The 20,389-nt window shown below is 37.5% G+C and overlaps 1 protein-coding gene across 2 annotated transcripts in view; it reads left to right on the forward strand.

Moving 5' to 3' along the window:
* Positions 1-20,389, forward strand: part of Epc2 (enhancer of polycomb homolog 2) — a 113,786-nt gene that overhangs the window by 60,027 nt on the left and 33,370 nt on the right. For both annotated transcript variants that reach the window (XM_036184865.1, XM_036184866.1), the window contains exon 3: positions 16,355-16,500. In XM_036184865.1, coding sequence (XP_036040758.1) covers positions 16,355-16,500 — 146 coding nt within the window. The remainder of the gene's footprint in view (positions 1-16,354; positions 16,501-20,389) is intronic.

Here is a 20,389-nt window from a genome sequence, read left to right on the forward strand (position 1 = left end):
AAGGGTGTGATTTAGCTTCTATGAATAATTAAAGTACCAGTCTTTATATCATGACCCTGAGGCTTGTGCTCTGCTCACCAGGGTTCTTGACCATTTTCTGAGCTACAAGATGCAGTGTTTCAACTCTCAGTTTTATAACTTTGCTGTTTTAACACATAAATAAACTTTATGTCTGTCTTCATTGAACTTCCTTGCTCTTTTGAAAATACGACCTCAGCAGGAGTTTATAGTAAAACTTGGCTCTCTGTAGAGCTCTGGCTGGGACTGGGGATTAAATCCACATAAAACACACTATTAGGAGAAAAGCATTAAGATTATTTCAGCTTCGTGGGTGGAGGAGAACCTCATAGGTAAATGAAGACCAGAAAAAGTAGATGGATCCAGATACTGGTGTGTACTGTTGATTATAGAGTAGCAGTTCCAGAAAAGTAGTTAAATATAGGAGGAAACCAAAGGCAAATAACAGTCTGTTTGCAGCCATTACCCTTGGCCATCTTGCTCTCCATCTCCTGGCTAGGCTGGTGTCTTCACATGAGAGCTTTGATTACTTTGGGAAAGAAAAGAAGGTTGTCATCCTCTTCTTGGGTCTGCTGCTTTCCAAATGTCCTTATCTGCAAATAATTTGGGGGCCAATGTGGGATATCTTGGAGTAGCATACTCTGGTCATGTCTCTAGAAAATGTTGGTAGGGAGAAGAGAATAAAAAATCAAGTTCATTCAAACTGAATTCCATGAATGAGTGAGCACAGCAATCGAAATTTTAAGACTGATTTTTTTTCCTTTATTACATATTACATGAGCAACCATAGTTAATTGCATAGTTTTTCTACACACCTAGTGTTTTTCCAGCAAACATGAACATGAACATCTGGGCTCTGGTCTGTAGGGACTATTTTGTTGTTGTTGTTGTTGTTGTTGTTGTTGTTGTTGTTGTTGTTACGGGTTTTTAACCTTCTCCCAAAGAAGAGCTCTAATCAGCTTTACCCAATTTATACAGTAGTTACTTCTCTCTGTGTTGGGTAGTAAAATGAAATACAAAACCCATTTTTGGTCTTTGGGTTTTGAAAAAAGGAATATTTGTACAGATGTCTAGTATTTATTGACAAATGTATAGTTACACTTTTTCTGAATAAACATACTGAGATGGTTTTGGGCATTCCTCCTGAGAACTTCGTTGAAGCTGTTAGCAAATGCGATGTTTCACCACTCCCTTTTGTGTGCTTCTAGCTGTCGTGGTATATGAGGTTGTGTTACATAAATGTATTGTTTTGATGATCTGTTTCCTTTATTATGAATGGGATATTTTTCTCTGTCAGTCTTGGCAGCTTTCCTGCCTGAGACTTCTTAGGAAAGGAAAACAGGAGAGATTCTTTCTTTCTTTCTTTCTTTCTTTCTTTCTTTCTTTCTTTCTTTCTTTCTTTCTTTCTTTCTTTCCTTTCTATCTATCTATCTATCTATCTATCTATCTATCTATCTATATCCTTAGGAAGGAAAATTAAATGATGCTTTTCAGTTGTATTCAGTATCCAGTAGAGGTTTACGTTCATGGTAGACAAATCAAGCTCAGAAGGAAGTTTCCCAAGGTAACTTCTTTACTGTAAATAATCCAAGTGTATGGTGACTTACAGAGAAACCTAAACTAGATATGGTCAAAGTAATTCAAAGGGTATAGTTTAACATTTTCTTCTAAGCCCAGTAACCACTAGGTGTATTTGTCAAGAAAACCTTGTTAATCACAAAGTTTCCTGTCCAGGTATGTTTTTACATAGAAATCAGTAATTCTCTAAAGCCTGGGAAGAAGCCCTTTGCCTCTGTTCCATCAGCTCTCTGCAATAGTAGCATCTTCAGGTTTCTGCAGCATTACAAAAGGGGAGAGGGAGAGGCCTTGGACTTGCTAGGTGCTTCTGAAGGTGCACGCACAGCATTGTATGTGCTTACTCCACTCAGCTGTACAGAGACGAGTGACTGTAGTTATAAAACAGGATTTATAGATACACATGCTTATGTATTTACTGTAATAAAAGTATAAAAAATACCCATTGTAGCAAAGTTGGATATATAGTCGTGCATGTGTATATATACATTATATAAATGTAAATTTTTACCTCTGATTATATGCAGTTCTCTCATGTTTTTATTACTTACTGATTGTGAGATTTATAAATGGCATCTCATTTACAAAGGGTGCTGCTTAGAATTTGCATCTTTTAAAATCTTTTAGAAGTTTATTTTAGATTTATTTATGTGTAGGATATTTTGAATACTAAATAACCTGATAACAGTTGATGAAAGGTAAAATGGTCTTGATAATGTGTGGAAGTTATCCCAACTCTCCCATGACTTTTCTCCACTGGGATAGCTGGAATTGTAGGAAGATAATTAAAATCTTGAGTGGGGTGGGGCAAAGATGGTAGTCTGCTTCATTTTTTAAAAAGGTTTAATTATTTTTATTGTCTGTGCACCATGTGCATGCAGTACCCAAAGAGGCCAGAAGAGGTTGTTTGTTCCCCTGGAACTGGAGGTTAAGAATGACTACTGTAAGCCACCACGGGAGCTGGGAACTGAACCCCCGTCCTCTGGAAGAACAGCCAGTGCTTTTAACTGCTGAGCCTCCTCTCCAGCCCCCAGTCTGCTTCAATTATAAGCCCTTTCAACTCAGTATTAAGGGAACAAACAACAACAAAAGCCTGTGAGGTTGCAGTTTGTTCCTGAGCCCCACCCAGTACAGCATTCTTTTATAGTCTGCTTGTCTCAGCTTCCACAAGACAGGATTCCAGTTTTATTATTTTGTGTGGATGCATGCATTTTAGTGTCCTTGAAGTAGTAACTAGCCACACTGAGTGGCTTACTTGGCCATTTTATATAGTAATTTCAGTTTTCTTGATGACACTCTACCACTTACTATTTTTATTAATACTATTTTCAAATTCCTCTTTCAAAATGTAATATTATATTTTCACAATTTTATCTAAACTAGCTGGGGGCCATTGTTCCTTGATCTACTATGCTTTAGTTAAAGAAATAATTATGTTCTATTGGTGACTTAGAATGACCTCTCCCAGAAAAAGTACGGCATGTAGGATAAGAAACACTCCATGCCATCATTGGTCATTACTTAACATTACCCATTTGTTACTATGTTTTTTTTTCTTTGAATTACAATTGTTACATAACAATAATAATAACAACAACAACAACAATAATAAAATATCTGTAAATATATTCATACTAGATAAATGCCTTCCCTTCTTGTATGTGTGAAGCTTCAGTAACTTGAAGTTTCATGAATCAGGAGCATGTTGTGTACAAACTAGTTTTAAGAAGCCAGAAATCGATCTCACATTGTCAGGCTTGTGCAACAGGCACTTTTACCGAATGAGTCAGTCATCTTGCTGGCTGTGTCAGTGAGTTTACATGAATAGAAGTTTGATTTTGTAACTATGCCATGTGTGTGCATGTATGTGGTGGGGAAGTTGAACTATTATTTTTATCCCTTACTAATAATGAACATTTGGGTTATTTTCTCTCAACTTTTTTGCTTTCATGGATAGTGATATAAAGAGTATATATACACATGCCCCTTTGCCCTCACTTATAAGGACTTCTTTGAATACACAGGTCTAAAATTGGAGTTCCTGGGTCTTTTACAAAGTCCATGTTTAGCTTTACTCTAGACATGGTAGAACTACTATCCAAACTGGTTGTGCCAGTTTTGTATTCTCCCCATTTGTGTATGAGAATTTGGTTCTCTATTTTTGTCAATACTAGTTATTTTCAGACTTCATAATCTTTGTAAATTTAATATTTATTGGACAGAGACCTCTGATCTCTACACATGCACTATGGCATATACATAGAGAAAGAGAGAATGATAATAAATAAAATAAAAATAAAGATGTCCTTGGAGTCTAGAACTTGGTTTTTGAAACAGGGTTTCTCTGTATACTCATGGCTGGCCTCAAACTCACAGAGATCTGCCAGCCTATGCCTCGCAAATGTTGGGATTAAAGGCATGTGCCGCCACTGCCCGGCTTCATTCTTTCTATATGTTAATGGGTGATTTCCATCACATCCAAAAGCAAATGAAATAGTAATGCATTGGGTCTGCTCAGCTGGTTAGTAGTCCTCCTCTGTGTGCATACATCACTTTCCTCCAGTGTCGTGTAGCTGCCTCAGTGTCATTTCATTTTGGAATATCAAAGGCCTGTCACAATACTGTGAGCAAAACTTTCACAGTCATTTTTATCACACATCTTAATTTGAAAACTAAATGTTATCACATACTTAGTCATTGCACTGTGTGATTGATCTCTTATTTCTTTACATTGTAAACATTTGACTTCTTTCCATTGTTGTCTCACAAATTGTCTTATTTAAGGACACAAAAATTTAGATCCTTTCGTTTCAAATTCAGATCAGAAAATTTGCACATTGGTAGTCTCTTTAGATTCCTGTAACCAGGAACCAAGCTTTGACCCTGACTTATTTTCAAGATAGATAGCTAGTTGAGATAGACAGAGTTTTTCTGCAGAAGTATTCTAGCTAAAATATACATGTTCATGGAGAGGCCTGAGGACAACCTCGGATATCATTCTCAGGAAGTCTGACCACCTCCTTTGAGGGAGGGTCCTCCTTTGGGCTAGAGCTTACCAATTGGGCTAGACTGCAAGAAATCCCGTCTTCCCAGGCACATGCTCCTATGTCTGTCACTTTTTATGTGGGTTCAGTTTGAGTGCTCATGTTTGAAAGGGAAGCACTTTACAGTTGTTATCACCACCCCATTCTCTCTGTTTATTAGTGAACCTAGTGTCGGAAAGACACCCATGGTCAGCCGGTGCTAGATAATGAGACTATCCACCTGCCCCTGCGCGCGCGCGCGCACACACACACATGTGCACAAACTACTGTAACTTACTCTAATTCAAGATTACAAGATTGGGCTAGGTATCTGTCTTAGTGGTAGAGTGCTTGCCTAGCGTATTGTAGTCCTTAGGCACCACCACAGTGCAACAAGACTAACAGCCATGTCCTGTGACACTACAGTAGTGTCAGAGTAAATAATACCAGCACTTCCTCCAACAGTATGATTTCTGGGAATAGTTTCAAAGTTGTTTGTTGTTTGTTTATTTGGGTTTTTTAAGTCTTAAAACTACTTCCATTTACTACTTCTACTAAATATTTTAGTTTAGAAAAGTTTCCATGATTTTATTTTGTTATTATATAAAATATTTAAATAGCTCTGAAAGTAATAATACAGGCTATATTCAAAGAAAACTAAATGTTCCCTGTATTTCTCTACTACCTGTTCCTACCACCATGCTATTTCTTCTTGTAAATTAACCCCCTCCTAGGATCATGGTTTAGGAATTTCGGGAAGACTCCCACATGAGTGCGACTTTGATGTTAGAGTGTCTGATTACTTATTGCTGTGACAAAAACCCAACAAAGGCAACAGAAGGAAAGAGGGCTGATTTTGGCCCACAGTTTGAGGAAAGACAGTCCATCATGAAACTAGAAATGACATCAGCTATTAGAGACAACAAGGGCAACGTCACGTCCCATCTGCAGCCAGGAAGCAGAGAGTAATACATGCTGGTGTTGAGCTAGCTTTCCCTGTTTTACTGCATCCGTTGCCCCAGCCTATAGAATGATGCTACCCATGTTTAGGTTGAGTCCTCACCTCTGTTAACTTAATCTTAAAACTCCTTCACAACCATGGCCAGCAGCTTGTCTGTCTCATCGTTGATGCTACTCTATCACGTTGACAATATACTTTCACAAAGACTCAATATGCATTAGAGATCATTGGGAAAGTATGGACATATTTGGTAGGTAGTACTAGGTCAGTTAATTTTCCATATGGAAAGCTACAAAAGTAAAGAATAAATACAGGAAAACTAACAGTTTTAGAAGAGATTATATAAAGTTATCCTCATGAGTTAAAAGTGAAGACAATATTGCATGTTTGTGTGTGTGCATGTGTCTGTGCATGTAGAAGCCAAAGGTCATCCTCCAGTGCCAAGCCTCGGGAACTCTCCACCTTGGTTTTTGAGACAGGATTTCTCATTGGCTTTTGACTCCCCAGTTAGGCTAAGCTAGATGGCTAGCAAGCATGAGCAATCCACTACTTCTGCATCCTCAGCACTGAGATTATAAGCACGTTACCATATCTATTTTTATTTGTGTTGTAATTTTGTTTTTTAAGCTCAAGGACAGTTTTATTGGAGTTTAAAAGAAAAACAATAGCCAAAATAAATGGGGCAGGCAAGCTGAAAATCTCAGCAGCTCCCTGGAGGAGGAGCAGAGGGAAGGCATGGCATGGATATCAGGCACATAGCCCACAAGCAGCTACATGGTGGGGAGGAGAGCTTTAGGAAAAGAGTAAGGAAGTCCCAAAGAAATAGAAAAAAAAGTTGATATTTCCAACTTCCGTTAGGACCTTAGAAAGGCTGACAAACCCAGCCAGCCTCATGCTGCTCAGGTTGTAGGGACTGCCAATACCTGGTTGTTTACATGAGTGCAAGAGAGGGCGCTCAGGTAGGAGGTCCTAATGCTCAAATGGCGAGCACTTCACTGATTGAGCTATTTCCTTTGCCCCAAAGATAATTCTTAAGGCAAAGAACAGAAACTATAAAGGCAAAGACTACTGGGCTGGAGAGATGGCTCAGAGGTTAAGAGCACTAACTGCTGCTCTTCCAGAGGTCCTGAGTTCAATTCCCAGCAACCACATGGTGGCTCACAACCATCTGTAATGAGATCTGGCACCCTCTTCTGCATACATAATAAATAAATAAATCTTAAAAAAAAAAAAAAAAAAAGACAAAGACTACTAAAATTTAAGTTCCTGAATAATAAAAGACGTCATAAAACACAGACTGGAGGGAGATACAAATGAATGCATATCTTCCAGGCAGCAGGGAATAGAGGGATTATAAAATATCTTTTCCTCAGAATCCAGCCAGCTTGGGTGCTGGAATTTTGTGTGATTTGACACATGCTGATTAAAACACTTCTAGTATATAGTGTCAGTATATACAAATGAAATTAAAAGTGGTTTCCTGGATTTGTGGGTTAGGAAATATATATGTACAAATGCACATTGAGAACTAAAGAAAAGCACCAGTAGTAAACAATAATTGTAATTTGTAGTATTATATTAGTGAATTAGGATTTGATTAGGTACTTAAAATTAACTAGAAATATTTAGGCTATAAAGAAATAAATAACTTCTGCCCTCTAGCCTTACCAAGATCTTTGGAGCTAGAAAAAAAAAAAAAAAAAAAAAAAAAAAAAAACTCGGGTTTTTGAAGTGAGTAAAATATTTTAGAAGGTAATTTTCACAAGGCTAGTGGTTATTTAAGTAAAGAAAATAGAAATCAAGATGGAGTTATTGAATGGATTTTTAATGCTTGTTAACTGGAACTAGAATTCTTTATACTTTTTTCCTCCTCCTCCTCCTCCTCCTCCTCCTCCTCCTCCTTACTGCTTCAAAGCTGGGTCTTCCGTGATCCATATTATAAGTTGCATATTTGCTCTCATCATTAAATATTATGTCTGATTTGTTCTTTTAGGGTTTACTTTAAATTTATTTTAAAAAATAAAAGCAATACATATATTATTAGGCTTGATTAATTTTTTTTCTCGTATAAGTCAGTCTGGTATAAGACGTAGACTTCCAGGTACGACTGGCTGTTATACTCCTGAACTCACAGCAACTGCGATTACCTGTACAAAATCTACCCAAGATAGGCCTGCAGCCCCTGTCATGGAAGGGGAGAACCTCATGGGGCCCCACTCTTTTCTGAGGATTTACATGCAGTTAAGGTTGATGAGGCAGGTTGATGGAAGAAGCATTGGTAAGATAATGTGCTCCTAGAAATAGCTTTAATGCAACTCATAGAACCACACACCCAGACACGAAAGTGGAAGTGGGACTTGTTGGAAAGAAAAGAGGGCTGGAGATAATGGTAGGTGAATGAGACAGTAAAGAGTTTGGGGTGCGAGGGCAGTACATTAGATGTGTGAAGGTGTTATGAATGAAATCCATTATTATGCATAATGTATGTAATAGAAACATCTTAGAAAGTCAATCTCTAGTGAAGCAGATACCTTTAATCTTAGCATGTTATGGTTAATTTTAATTGTTAATTTAACAGAATTTTGAATGTTCAGGAAAGGGAGTCTCAAAGAGGAATTGTCTAGATTAGGATGTCTTGTGGATGTGTTTGTTAAGCCTGCCCACTGTGGGTGGCATTGTTCCTTTGGCAGAGGATCCTGGGTTGTGGGAGGGTGAAGAAAGCTAGCTGAGTACTAGCATGCAAGCATCATTCCCATTGCTGTCTGCACTTAACTGTGGATGTGATATGAGCAGTTCTCTCAGCTCCTGCCTCTGACTTCCCTACTGTGATGTCACTTGGAGTTGTGAACCAGAAAAACCTTTCACCCCTTAAGTTGCTTTTGTCACAGTATTTTATTATAGAATAGGAAAAGGTACCAAAACATACTTTTTTCTTTCAGTGTTTGTCTTCCAAATTCTAAACAATGATATTACTATCTTTTAACTGCTTTAAAAATGTTATCTCATTTCATTCTACTTAAGATTAGAATTCAGTTTTTTCATGTCTTAGCACACTTTTTTTTTTTTTACTGCGGTTTTACTATTAAATCAGTATTCAGTGTATGTTAAGCAGATGTTATCAGCTGATACTAGTGATCAGCAATCATTTCATGTTGTTTCTTGATTAAATTATATTTTGAAAAGAAATGGTCTTCCTCTCTTTGTGTCTATTACTGTGCTGAATAGTTTTATGTAAACTTGACTCAAGTTAGAGTCATTTCCGAAGAGGGAACGTTAGTTGAGAAAATGCCCCCATCAGATAGGTCCATGGATAAGCCTGTTGTGCATTTTCTTAATTAGTGTTTGATGTGGGAGGGCCCAGCCCATTTGGGGTGGTGCCACCTGTGAACATGTTGTTCTGGGTTGTATAAGAAAGCAGGCTGAGTAAGCCATGGGGAGTAAGCCAGTAAGCAGTGTTTCTCCGTGGCTTTTTCATCAGCCCCTCCCCTTGAGTTCCTTCCCTAACCTCGCTTAGTGATAGACTACAAACTGTAAGCTAAAATAAATGCTCTCCTCCCCATGTTGCTCTTGGTCGTGGTGTTGACTGCAGCAATAGAAACCCTGACTGGGACAATTTCTATGGCTTATATTTGTCACAAACTCTTTGGCAGAAGAAGGATAGCTTTCCCAGTATTCTCCAAGAGTGGCAGAGTCTGTCATATCTCCTGTGGACCTTTCTTTCTGGAGCTGTTCATTTGGCTGCAGTATTCTGTACTGGCTGCTGTTAGGCTTAGTGCATGCTTATCATTCATCATCCTGTCTTGCTTCTTTCATGTGTTTCCCGTTCTTGGAGGTCTCGTCTTCTTCCTTTTCTTCCTGCAGCTTCCTAAGTGTACATAACAGGTGGACTTTGTTTCAGGCCTTCCATATCTGAAATTAAGTTAGTTTGGATACCGCCATCCATCAGAATTTTGAACATGGTATCCTTTAACTTTCAATGTTGCTGTTAACAAGTCATGTATATGTATGAATTGCAGCTTTTCCACAAATTTGAAATTTGTTGTTGTAAATGTGTTTCTTTTGCTGTAACGTTTTGTCCCTGTTTTATTGTTTCATTAATAATTTTCAGGATATATTGTTTTTCTTCTTGCACTGTCTGTTCACTCTGAAATCATTCCTGCTGTGTTATTTACTTAAAAAACTGAACTACTCAATTATCCATTGATATTTGAATAAGATCATATAACTGATGGTATTTTTAATCCATCAACTCCCCAGAGAAAGATGACTTGGCTTTATTCCTGAGTGGCTGAGTTGAAGGGTGAAGTAGGAGGAGTGGAGTAGCTGTGATAGGATAGATAGTTCATTGTGTTTTACCTCCACTAATATGGCACCGTGGTGTAGTTAGAGTTTTCCTGTCTGGCCCAGTCAGGACAAATCTCTCTTACCCGCCAGTCCCACAGTCGCTCAGACCCAACCAAGAAAGCATACAGAGACTTACATTGTTTAGAAACTGTATGGCTGTGGCAGGCTGCTTGTTATCTTCCTTTTTTATCTTAAATTAACCCATTTCTGTTAGTCTATATTTTGCCACATGGCTTGTGGCTTACCAGTGTCTTTACATGTTGCTTTCCATGGCAGTGGCTGGCGGTGTCTCTTCCCAGCCTTCTACTTCCCAGAATTCTCTTCTCTCTTGTCCCACCTATACTTCCTGCCTGGCCACTGGCCAATCAGAACTTTATTTACACAGAGCGATATCCACAGCACCGTGGCTTGCCTTTGATACACTAGTATTGTAGTTCACAGTTTTCTTTTTTTTAATTTACATTTTATTATACATACCACAGTTTCCCCTCTCTCCTTTCTTCCCGTTCTCTACCCCCACCTCTTTCCTACCCCCTCCACTATCCACTCCTCAGAACAGGTAAGACCTCCCATGGGGGTCAACAAAGCATGGCATATCAAGTTAAGCCAGGATCAAGCTCCTCTACCCTGCCTCAAGGCTGAGCAATGCATCCCAAAAGGTTCCCAAAGCCAGCTCATGGGCCAGGAACAGGTCTTGGTCCTACTGCTAGGGGCCACAAGCAGACCAAGCTCTACAACTGTTATGCACATGCCGAAGGCCTAGGTAGGTCCCATGCAGGCTCCCTAGCTGTTGGTCTAGACTCCATGAGTTCATGAGCTGGAGTCAGCTTTCTATGTGTCTTTCCCCTCATGATATTAACCAACCAATCAACCAACCAACCAACCAACCAACCAACCAACCAACACTCCCCCTCCCCCACACACTCATATACTCCCTCCTTCCTCTCTTCAACTTGACTCCAGGAGCGTGGCGCAGTGCTTGGCTGTGGATCTCTGCATCTGCTTCTATCAGTTACTGGATGAAGTTTCTATGATGACAGTTAGGGTAGTCCCCAGTCTTATTACAGGGGCAGCCAGTTCAGCACCCTTTCCACCATTGCTAGGAGTCCTAGCTGGGGTCATCCTTGTGTAGTCCACAGTTTTCTGAAGAAGCCTTTATAAATCAACTTTCAGGTTGATATGTGAGAGGAAAGGATTTCTCTAGCTACCCCGAAGGAGAACAAAGTCTACTTATCTGTATAAAGATTTCCAGCCCATCTTCTTGTTTTCAGACACACACTCATCCCCTTTGAAGGCAACTTGATTTTAACTAACTATTAGATGCAGAGGAGGAAGGGGACTGATCCATACTGAACAATGTTTTCTTACCTGCTAATTCAGGTTCTCTATAATCTTGAAATATTTATTGTTAACTTTCACACCATTCTTATCAGCTCTAATGACTTGTTAGTTGAATAAAAATGGCTTTTGTCAGAATGGAATTTTGAGACAAGCCTCATGATCATTCTGCCTTATTTAACTTCATGTTTTTGTTGGAGGAAATCTTCCGCCTATATTTAAACTCTGGCTGTTTGAGTGAGTATAGTATCAGACAGAACTGAGTAAGGGTTCACAGCAAGGTAGACATCAATAAATACAGGGATGACTTACATAAAGAGTTCCGAATTCACAAATAAGTAGAGAAGTGATCAGTATGGGCTTTGTTATTTATAAAGTCTTGATTTTTTTTTTTTTTTTAAAGGCATGGGGAAGAGAGCCGGAGAGACAGCTTGACTTTTTTTAACGATTTTTTTTTTTTGAGATTTATTTACTTATTATGTATACAGTATTCTGCCTGCATGTGTCCCTGCAGGCCAGAAGAGGGCACCAGATCTCATTACAAGTGGTTGTGAGCCACCATGTGGTTGCTGGGAATTGAACTCAGGACCTCAGGAAGAGCAGTTGGTGCTCTTAACCACTGAGCCATCTCTCCAGCCCTAAAGTCTTGATTTTTAAAAACTCTGATTGGCATGTTCAATATGTCAGAGAATACGTATGCTACACATGGTGCTGTACTCTTGTGTAAATAAGAGTATAAGTAGAACTGTGCAGTTGGCTGTATTACCTAAAGGCAATGAGGTGGAGACCAAATTAGAGAAAATAGAATGTTTTGACATCAACAAATAAAAAGGAATAGCAGAAAATATTGACTGTTTAAGATACTATTGAGCAAAGTACCATTCCTTTCCCTTTTCTACTTTAAAACTGAGAAAAAGACATAGTTTTAGTAGTACTTAAAGTAGTATTAGAAGGTGAGAAAAAAATGTGTCTTAAAGGACTTTCTAATAAGACGTCATTAGAAACACTTATTGTACTACTCATTACAGGGCCAGTGACATCAGGTCTTCAGTTGTAGGACTTTTGGCCTCTTGTGCTTACCATTCAGTGGATGCCTGGAAGGAAAGGAAGGAGGGAGGGAGGGATGGAGGGAAGAAGGGAGAAGCACATGAGAACATATACCCAATTAAGTTCTCCCAGCTCCAACAGTTGGGAAACTGTGAAGGGGGTAGAAAGAAAATGAGTCAATGTTACCATTCCTATACCTTTCCCTCCTGGAGATTTGAGAGAAAAGATAGAGGAAGAGAATAAATGTTTCCCTGTATCATACAACATTTAATGAGCATGATATTATATAGTAGTTAGCAGTTATATCAATAATGATACTGTGAAGTGATGGGAGCAACTACCTCATTATGTGCTCCATTGAATTGGATACCACTTATTTTATACCATGCTCAGTTAGCTACTTCAATCTGAAAACATCTTGCCATATTTCAGCTATTGGAAATCTGATCTTCCTGGTTGTATGTGTTTTCATTCCATTAGGCTGCTGTGCTTATTAGATACTTGAATATGAATATGGCTAAATGCTAACTGACTTTGAAAGGTACTCCTAGTTAAACTAATAAGCATGTATTCCTTAAGCTATAACCAGTCAACTTGAAAATAATTTATATGTTCTGTCAATGGACTATACAAGTTTATTTCCCATGCAGCAGCTGTTGCTCTTCTTACAGAGAGTAACCAGACTTTCTTGGTGGACAGTGAAGGGAATTTTCTGTTATTTTTCCTTCTCAGCATGATTATGCACATCCTTAAATACTCCTAGGTTTCATTGCTGATACACTTTTACCACAAGACATTTACATGTAGGGAGATATATGCCCTTATTAATCTTGTCAATACCTTTTTATAATTCATTTTTTTTGAGATTATGATATAATTATAACATTTCTTTCCTCCATCCAAGCTCTCCCATATTCCCTCCCCACTCACCTTCAAATTCGTGGTCTCTTTTTTCACTAGTTATTATTAAAATCTATATACATATACATAGGTATTCCTAAATATAACCTGTTTGGTCCATATTATGTTACTTGTATGTATATATTCAGGGCTGACCATTTGACACTGGACAACTAATTGATGTGCTCTTCCCTGGGGAAGACTGTTTCTCCTTTGCCCAGCATTCCTTAGTTGCCTGTAGGTTTAGGCTTTGTGGGCTTTCCCCATCCATGTTGACAAGTCTGTTGTAGTTCTTGTTGGGCAGTCATGTTGATGAGACTTTATGGGTGTAGCTTCTAACATTACTAGGAGACACAGTCTCAGCAAGCTCCCTGTTCTTCTGGCCCTCAAAATCTTTCTGCCCCCTCTTCCTCGATGTTCCCTGAACCTTGGGTATAAGAACATTTCCACCTCTTCCTGTCTCCCTCTCCCCCCCTCCTTTTCTTGTATATAGGGGGTGTTTTACTTTTTTTGTTGACTGGCCTGCAACACTAACCCATTGTTTATATCATTTGTTATACTGCAAGGAAAGATGTTTTCTGGTTTTAAAAACTAAGTTATCAATAAATTAAAAATATTCTGCTTATAGCTTAAAAGAGTCTCTTATATCACATTTAACAAATACTATTTTAGCCAACAGCATTTAGTTCTCGTTTTCCCCAAGTACTATGTAGAGGTATATAAGTATGATGAAAGCAGTGACAACTTTTACAAGAGAATCTGCCTTTTTATCTGATAACATAAAGAACCCATGTGTGAGGTAAACAGAATGCTGAAACACCTGTACCTGGTTTGGAAACAGCAGAAAGTCTAAATCTCTAATGATGCTTGTATAGTTTTCGAGTAAAAGAGAGAATGAGAGTGCTCGCATAATTAGAGTGCTACTTTAAGCTAGTCTTTGCCCTAACTCTGATTTAGCACATTGTCAGATCTCCTGTCAATTCTCACCATTAATTTTTCTAAACTATTTCCCAGCTTTTCTTGTCCTTTCCCCTGCCTCACAAGTGGGGGTGCTGGCTTTTGTCAGAATAGAATAAGAAGATAGAGCAGATAGGAGGTGGAGGAACAAGAGGTGAGTAAGATTAGGTAGGTGTGTACAAGATGGTCATGCAAATTTTATATATAATCTTGCCCATGGACTTTGGGGAAGTTCTGTTTACTGTGGAAAGAAGCATATTGGGTTAATGCTCCTTAGCACTTAGGAAAGTCTTTCTTTAAATAGCTTCTACTTGTATCAAACTACCTGGTTAACTAGTTAGTCTGCACACTAAAAGTATTCATTGTGTGCAGCTGCAAATAGCATTTTCTTTATGGAAGAAAGAAGAGTGTTTAGGAATCTGCATAGTTTGTAGGATTTAAAAGTCTCTCGTTGAGTTTGATATGAATTGGATTGACTTTTTGAAAGCATTCTTGTGAAAAATAGTCATGTAATTAAAAATAATTATAAAAGACTAAAAACTATGTTTTTTAAATTTCAAGTATATTTTTAAATCAATCCTAATTACAGAATAGTATAAATTCACCAGTAGCTAGAACTCCTGACTCTCCAACTTCATTGTGTAGGATGTAGTACAAGTTAAATACATTAACATTGTAAAATTTCAGAATCTGAGACTCATTGGGACATAAAATATCTACTACATAGGGAGGCTGAGGCAGTTGATTTAGTAGGCATAAAGCACATTAAAGTTAATAAGCATACACCTCTGTTTCTATTGTGACTATTGGGAACTACCTTTCAGAACATCCTGTTATAATCTTCGAATGGCACAGATATGGACTATAGTTACAGTGGGTCTACCTTCATATGCAGATAGCATTAAATAACCAGCACACTCTCACCATATATTTTCAATGAATATTTGTGCACTTTAGCTTTTTCAGTGAAGACATGATATTTTAAAATGTCCAACAATGCATATCAGAGAGAAAATTTGGTATTCCCTTTTCCATCCTTGAACTACTATCCTGATAGCGTCTCTTGAGCAGACGTAGAGAATTATCAGCAATTTCTTCTTTTTTTTTCCTTCCAAATACTCTGCACTTAAAACATAAGTATGTCCACCCATACATGTCCTTTCTACACCTTGGCCTTCTGCCTCACGTTCTTTTAGCTTCACCCCCATCGTGAGTGCTCACAGCTCATCGCCACCCTAGCTTTGGGCGACGCAGAGCATGACAGTGCTGTCATTTCTCCTTTCCTCTATGGACTGCTCATTTTGCATTTTTTTACTTCTCATGGAGTCACAACCAATCCTGTATGTATTTTTCTATGTAAATTTAAAAGTTACTGGAATTACCAAGTCAGAGAGCACGCATTTTAATTGATAAATACCAGCTTTTAATTTTCTCCTCACATTCTCAAATAGCTTAATATCAACTTTTATATATCTAAGTCTAGCTGATGTGTAAAAAATATTGTGTCGGTGTCTGCCTAGTTTGCATGTTTAAAAGACTATTGCTATTTATTCTCCACTAAAGATTCTTTGCTAGTTTTTTTAAAGGTATTAAGTATATTTTCTTACATTTCGGAGAAACCATAAGAAAAGTGGCTTTTTATGTGTTACTTTTCTCTGTAGTTCTTTGTTTATTGACTTACTGTTATAAAATTTTATATAGTCAAGTATTTTAAATTAGTTTTTAGTGTTTGAATTTAAAATTGCCCATATATCCTGCAATTTCTTCTTCTATTATAATGTATCTGAATTTTTTTAAACGTTGTGAGATATGCCTTTTATTAGCTTTACAGTAAGAGTAGGAATTAGCCTTAATTGGTTTTGTAACTAGCCTGGCATTCTAATGCCATTAAAATATTTTTATTTACATTTTATCCTCAACAATTTGTATTATATGCTGAATGCTAAGCTTAATTATAGATTTTTTTAATGTTCTTCCATAGTTCTTATGTTATTACACTGGCATGTTCATCTCTATTACAACTACTAGTTTATGTTTTGTCATATTTTCTCAGTTTATGTTTTTATTCTTTCAAACTTTAAGTCATGTGTAAAGCAATATACCTGCCCTTGTACAGTCTCAAAAACTAATTTTTGTGTGTATAACTTCATAATTTCAACTCAGTTTTAAGAATTATTCTTTTTTTTCCTAGCTTTTAACCTAGACAACGAGCAACCAGATTATGATATGGATTCAGAAGATGAGACATTATTAAATAGACTTAACAGAAAGATGGAAATTAAGCCTTTGCAATTCGAAATTATGATTGACAGACTCGAAAAAGCCAGTTCTAACCAGGTACTGTACCATGTAAAAGTGTCTCCTTATAATTAAACCAATTAACACCTTTGCTTCTCCTCATCCAAGTGTATTGTGTGAATGTGCTGCATTTTACTGTTTGTTGAATTACTTTCTTTCTTTTCTTTCTTTTTTTTTTGGCATCCTAGAATTTCTATGCGAACAAAATACTTCATCATTTTCTTGAACAGCATAGAGAATAATGTTCTTACCTTTTCCCATATGAAAGAATAGTGTTATAGTGCCTTGATCCTTTGCATAGCTGCTATATTCTTGATAGTTCTGTAAGTAACTTTGTTTGAGTTTCTGAGGTAGTTATCTTAATTCTTGCTCAGTTCCCTAAATTTATACAAATCTCCATTATTTTAGTGAGTTTAAAGTTTAATAACTTACATATTACTCAAAATGCTAAGTTCTAGAAAATTATTCACAAAGTAATTGAGAATTTTCTTAGTGAGCTATTCCAAATTTTATAAGGAATTTAAAATAACTGTATTTCTAGAAAAAAATTAAATGGCACATGTCAGGAGATTTTAAGTGTTTGACTTAATGACCTCCTGTCTGGAATTATTCTGAAGAAAAGTAAATAGATTGCTGGGGATGTAGCTCAGTGATGAAGCTCTTACTTAACATGTATTAAGACCTGATATCATCTCCCTTGAACCACAAAAATTAGAAGAGAGACATTTGCCTGTATGGTAGAATATAATGCAGGCATTAAAATAATGAGTTTGAAAAGTGACTCATGACTTAGGACATTATTTATTACATAATACTAAGTTTTGAAAACAGGATATAGAATTTACCTAGAAAACTGAGGTTTGGGTAAAACATATTTGCACATGTACATTAAGAAAAGGAGGGCTGGAGAGATGGCTCAGAGGTTAAGAGCACTGACTGCTCTTCCAAAGGTCCTGAGTTCAGTACCCAGCAACCACATGGTGGCTCACAACCATCTGTAATGAGATCTGGTGCCCTCTTCTGGCCTGCAGGGATGCATGCAGGCAGAATACTGTATACATAATAATAAAATTTTAAAAATTAAAAAAAAAAAACATGTTTTTTTAAAAAAAAGAAGATAAAACAATGTGCCAACAATGGTTGTATTGGGATGCTGAAATAATTGGGGAATTTTGTATTCTTTATGCTATTTTTTGTCTTGCAAGCTTGCTATAACAAAGGATGTATTGTTGAATAATTAGATTTTAAATAAACTATTTTTAAAATTACTTTTGGTGTATTTGTGTGATATATTAATGTGCTAATTACTCATTTTTAAGGAAGTTAGGGATATAACAAAATAAACTATACAGTAGATTCTTAATTTTTTTTTAAATCAGTTTACCTATAAAAGTTAATCCCCCTTACAACTTAAATTCTTTAACTCTCTGAGATGATGGTTCTCAACCTATGGGTCATGACCCCTTTGGGGATTGCATATCAGATATTTACATTATGATTTATAACAGCAAAGTTATAGTTGTGAAATAATGAAAATATGAAGTCTGAAAGTAATTTTATGATTGAGGGTCATCACAACATGAAGAACTGTATTAAAGGGTCACGGTATTAGGAAGGTTGAGAACCGCTGCTGTAAGGTATGACCAGCTCTTCAGAACATTTTCAAAGCCTTTCCATTGGAAAATTACTTGGCTTTGGTTAATTGTTTTGACTGAAAATAATACCCAGTGTTCTATCAAAAGAAACATACTTTGGGGCTGGCGCTAAAACTCAGTTGGTAAAGTGCTTACCGAGCATGCTTAAGGCCCCGAATTTGATCCCTAGCACTGCCATATTACCGGGTGTGTTGGCATGTGCCTGTTATGCCAGCTTTTCAGAGGTAGTCAGAAGTATTACAAGTTCAAGGATTGACAGCATGGCCAATTTAAGACTAACCTGGGAAACATGAGACAATGCTTTAAAAGGTGGTCACAGTTTGTGTTCACAGTTGCCCTGAGTTTATATCCACGGGTATCAAACAGTTTCTGGGGTCCATTTATATACAAATATTCCCAGCAAATCTAGGCTGGGAATTTAGTCTTTTGGAATTTATTCTGTTTTCTATAATGGCTTAGAAATTCACTTGGTATAGCTGAGATCATAGCATCCAAAGTCTTCTGTTTATTGTTGAATGGGTTACTTGCTTAGTGTCTAGGCAAACAAATAGATGATGACATTGAATGAGACAGATGAACAAGCTCTACCTTTGTGCAGCTTGTTACTCAAGTAGGAACAGAATAAATAAACAAAGGCACACACCTGGCAGTTCACTATGCACATATGCTCAGTGCCATCTTGTCTTCTCTTTGCTTAGGAATGAGATTCTAGGCCTTCAGAGGAGTTGCTAAACAGAGGGCATGGCAGCACCTCATGAAAGCACAGAGAACTAATGGCAGAGTTGTCATCCGAGGACTGTGATAAGATTCTGTTAGCAGAACTAAGGATTTACAGACCCCCAAAAGGCTAGCTGTCCTTCTAACTCCCCACTCCATTCATTCCTGTTTTTCCTTTGGGGGGCTGGCATGGCGTCACAGGGCAGAGGATTAAGTTTGTAGTAAACTAGTATTTGTTAGGTTAATAGAGGAAAAACTTAAAAAGACAGGCAAAGTTTCTGCTCCTGTCATTCTGGAGATCAGTGCAATGAAGTCATTTTTGAGAACTGTTAGCAAATGCTGTGGTTTCTGTCAGTCTCCATCTATTGCCTATTTCTGTATTTGTCTGTCCTTTTTTTCTCTGTGATGCTAGACATAGATCCCAGGGCCTTGTGTCCACTAAAAAGTTCCCTGCTACTAAGCTCTCCTCTTTTCTTAACACTGTTTCCAGTGTTGTTCGACAGCTTTGTCCCTTCTGGTTTTCTCTCTCTGAACTGTGTTTGTTGTTTTATTTCTTTGTGGCAAGGCCTCTCCCCTTGTTTCCCAGGCTGTTCTGGAGCTTACTGTAGCTTGGTTTGACGGCAGCCTCCTTGTGTGCTGGAAGTACAGCTGATCTGTTGAAATTTTATTCTCAGTGTTCATGCTCTGTTCATTTGGGGGCAATATCACCTCAGTACTGGTTTTAATGGATATAATAAGCCCATGACTTCTTTAACGGGCTTCGGGATTTTTTTTCTCTCTCTTCTCATAAAACCTCTTGGCATCTCCATCAAGACCCTTCAAGTTTAAAACCCTTCTAAGACTAAATTAACTGTCCCATCCTGGATGATCTTAACATGTCTTAGCAGTGACTACCCAAACTCTTTTTTTTTTTTAATCCTTTTTTCAGTCATGACAGCTAATTCCAGTGTGTGAACTTAGATTGCACCTCTTACTGGAAAGGGGAAAATGATAGGATCATTTTTTTAATCACTTGACAAAATTATAAATTGTTGGCAGTTTAGATAAAAGTATTAAAGATAACATGGATGAGTGAGTCTAGGTCTGAAAAGTACGCAGGTATTTTTTAAATGGTTTATTCTTGCAAGCTTCTTTGTACATTTGCAGTCATTTCTAAGTGAACATGGTTTGTTGTTGTTTTGACACAAGCTGCCTTAAATGGCATTCTCTTTATTTGACTTTCCTCTCAGTATGAATACCTTAATAAGATACTTTGTAAACAGAAGGCTATTCTCTTTTTCCATATATACCTATATATTTTAGGCTGGCCTTAAAAATCACTGTAGTTCCCCTGCTCTACTTGCTGAGTGTTGGGATTGCTGGTATGTGAACTATGCCCAATTTTTTAAAGTAATCATTTTCTAGAATTATTCTTAATGTTTTCCCTTATAAAGGCTGTTACCTCCTTTAACTAATACCCCATTTTCACATGCTTATTTACACTGCTCTTCACTTAGAAAGACTACTTCTTGCCCTCTGCCAGCCACCCCTGCCCCAAACAGAATGCTTCTTCTAAC

This window comes from Onychomys torridus, chromosome 4, assembly GCF_903995425.1.
Source record: "Onychomys torridus chromosome 4, mOncTor1.1, whole genome shotgun sequence".
Classification (NCBI taxonomy): Eukaryota; Metazoa; Chordata; class Mammalia; order Rodentia; family Cricetidae; genus Onychomys; species Onychomys torridus.